General features: G+C 44.6%; 1 protein-coding gene across 1 annotated transcript; it reads left to right on the forward strand.

Annotated features, from left to right (window-relative positions):
* Window positions 1-804: 804 nt before the first annotated feature.
* Window positions 805-2,662, forward strand: LOC120441496 (serine/threonine-protein kinase pim-2-like). The gene is made up of 8 exons (XM_039616766.1): window positions 805-813; window positions 926-973; window positions 1,023-1,156; window positions 1,201-1,294; window positions 1,402-1,582; window positions 1,669-1,839; window positions 1,926-2,005; window positions 2,651-2,662. The coding sequence occupies exons 1-8, from the start codon at window positions 805-807 to the stop codon at window positions 2,660-2,662; spliced, it is 729 nt and encodes a 242-aa protein (XP_039472700.1).
* Window positions 2,663-2,944: the final 282 nt, after the last annotated feature.

Consider the following 2,944-nt stretch of genomic DNA (forward strand, 5'->3'; position numbering starts at 1 on the left):
ATCAAAATCCTTCCAGTCCTGATGTCGAGCACTCTTTTTCACTACTGTGTTGTTGTTGTTTATAGACTGTGAGAGCAGGATGGCTAAAAGAAAGGCCAGTCCTGAAAGGAAGACCCCCGTAAAAAGGAGGAGGGTCACTGAGGAGGCTGCTCCTTCCACCAGCTCAGACACTCATGAGGTCAAAGGAGTGAAGCGTAAGCTCCAGCAAGATGGAGCGGGCACAACCAGTCCAGCAAAGAAGTCGAAACTTGCTGAGCCTACGAGCGGTGACGAGGAGCAAGCGTCTTCCTCCTTGGACGCTGGTAAAGGTAGGCTAATTAGTTGAGTGAGGGGTAGATTAAGTGCACAGCTGGTTGCTCAGTTTAAGATATTAGTGTTTGGGAGATATTTGTGTCTATGATCTAATAAGCTGATGTGCTTTTGGTGTTTTCCACATCTGCAGACTGCAGTCAAAGCACAAATGGGTGCATGAAAGATGGTAAAAGGAAGGCTGCAGGAGACAGCAAAGAGCCACCCGAGAGAAGTAAAAGGAACAAAACCAAACACAGCGCCCAAAATTCAGCAGCTGACCAGAGACGTAAGTAGCAAGCAGCTTGGCTTTTATACTCAGGTGAAGAGCAAAATGAACATTTAGGCTACAGCAGAGAGTCATTTGTGTCACAGCTGTAGTGAAACAACATGTGTGTTTGTCTTTTCAGGTGAATTCAGGCCAGATACGTGGAGGAGCACCATCTTGGAGGAGGCGGCTGTGGAGCAGTGTTTGCTGGCTACCGGATAACGGATCATTTCCCAGTAAGTGTTCAGATGGTGGGAGTAAGACAGGCAGTAACGCAGATAATAATATCGTGAGCTGAGACGTGTGCTGTTTCACACCTTTAATGATGTCATACTGAGGAAATGCTCACCAATGCTCTGTGTCTTTTAGGTAGCCATCAAACACATCCCAAAGGACAGAATCCCCATCAAAGTGAGGGTAAGTGTGCAACACTTGAACTGTTTTTACATTCCTGGACTGAGTGCAGCGTTCACCTGTGGAGCGTCTGTTCCTCATCATCCACTTTGTTGGAATATATCAGGATGAAAACGGGAAGCTGGTCTCAGTGGAAGTGGCCATTATGCTGAAGCTTGCAGCTGAAGCAGACGGATCAGTGGGAACGTCAGCACCCGTGTCTCTGCTGGACTGGTTTGACCTCGGCACAGAGCTGATCCTGGTGCTGGAGAGACCTGTCCCGCTGTGGACCTGCATGATTACATAACAGAAAATGGAGGATGTTTACCAGAGGAAAAGGCCAAGGTAAGTTGACTGGAAGAGCCTTAGACTGTACAGCATTCAGTCAAAGCTCAGAGTATCAGAGAAGCATCAACACATTGACTCATTACTGTCTTCTTCATCTTTTCCAGGTCATTCTGAAGCAGCTGGTCGATGCAGCAAAGGACCTGGAGGATAAACACATCTTTCACCGGGACATCAAGAGTGAGAACATTCTGATTGAGACCGGCTCAGATGTGCCTCGTGTTCGTATCATTGACTTTGGACTGAGCTGCTTTGCTAAGGCGCGATCGCTGTACCGCGTCTTCTACGGTAACATATTCAGCTCCTGCTCTTCACAGATGTAGCAATTTGTGCCTTTTGTTTTAGAAGAAATTGTAATTGTGTCTGTTTATTAGGTACACCTATTCACACCCCTCCCGAATGTTACGGACGCAAGAAATACAAGGCTGGACCCACCACGGTGTGGCAAATGGGAGTGGTGCTGTATGAAGCGCTTCATGTGGGGGACTTTAATACCGTGACGTTCCTCCAAAAGGAATTGATATTCAACAAGGATCTGTCTCCACGTGAAAACGTCACGCTTCAACATTCATTGATGGCTTGGATCACTGGAACTATCATCTTCATCTTTTTCTCCTTTCTTTCTTTCCAGACTGCCAGAATTTCTTGGACGCATGTTTAACCAACGTCCCGGAGAAGCGCCCAACGCTGGGGACCTCCAGCTTCACCCTGGCTCAGATAAACCCGTCTCTCTCACACACAGACACACACTTCATATCTTATCATATAAGTGTGATACATTACCTAACTTTCTTTTTGTGTCTTTTTACAGGAAAATATTGTTTTTGTTTTTTGGCCTATTCTAAATTTTGCTGTCCTGGGTTCCTGTAACCCCCCGCCGTCCCAGGAAAGGGGATCTCTCTTTAATTGGCTTTCCCGAGGTTTCTTCCCATCAATCTGGCCCCCGGGAGTTTTTTCCTCGTCTTCATAGAGAGCTTGGGCTGGGTCAGGAGCTCCATCAAAATTGGCCTAATTTGATTAGTTTAATGTAATAAAATACTTTAATGTAATCAAATAAAAATTAGTAAAGGTCTGAACCTTTAACTTGAACTTCCATCAAAATAAAACTTGTTTAATTCAACTTTGCTGAGAATGCTCTTTCATTACCATTTCAAGGATTGTTTTTTACCCATGATGCATTTTGACAAGTAAGAAAACTGAAAACTAAATCAGGTTAAAGTATGCACAAAGAAAGTCACACTGTCACTGCTCTGAAGACTTGCATCTGTTGCCCTAATGCGTCTCAACAGATTTCCTGGTTCTACCAGAGGTTGCAACAGTTTTTCCTTCCCACTGTTGCTGATTGTTTGCTCATAGTGGGCTCTCTGATTGGTGGGATTCATTTTCTAATAGTATAGGGTCTCTGCCTTCCAATGTAAAGCGACTCTAGACAACAGATGTGATTTGTTGCTATAGTTACGGTTGAATTTAATCATTAATGTCCATTCAGGAGTGGAAGTTTTATATTTCTTAATATCCATCTATAGAGATTGAAAATCTGACGTCATCATGGGATAAAACCGCAAAGGATTCTGGGAACGAGTGGCAAGCGGTACTAGCGCACGCAGGCTTTCACATGAAAACAGTCACACAGCGATAAAAAGAAACACA

Source organism: Oreochromis aureus, linkage group 8 (assembly GCF_013358895.1).
Source record: "Oreochromis aureus strain Israel breed Guangdong linkage group 8, ZZ_aureus, whole genome shotgun sequence".
Taxonomy (NCBI): Eukaryota; Metazoa; Chordata; class Actinopteri; order Cichliformes; family Cichlidae; genus Oreochromis; species Oreochromis aureus.

Bases quoted from the DNA above. Each gene is read 5' to 3' on its own strand.
- LOC120441496 (XM_039616766.1), top strand. The intron at 1,157-1,200 runs GTCAGCACCCGT...ACCTCGGCACAG, and splicing joins GCAGACGGATCAGTGGGAAC to AGCTGATCCTGGTGCTGGAG. The intron at 1,583-1,668 runs GTAACATATTCA...TCTGTTTATTAG, and splicing joins GCTGTACCGCGTCTTCTACG to GTACACCTATTCACACCCCT.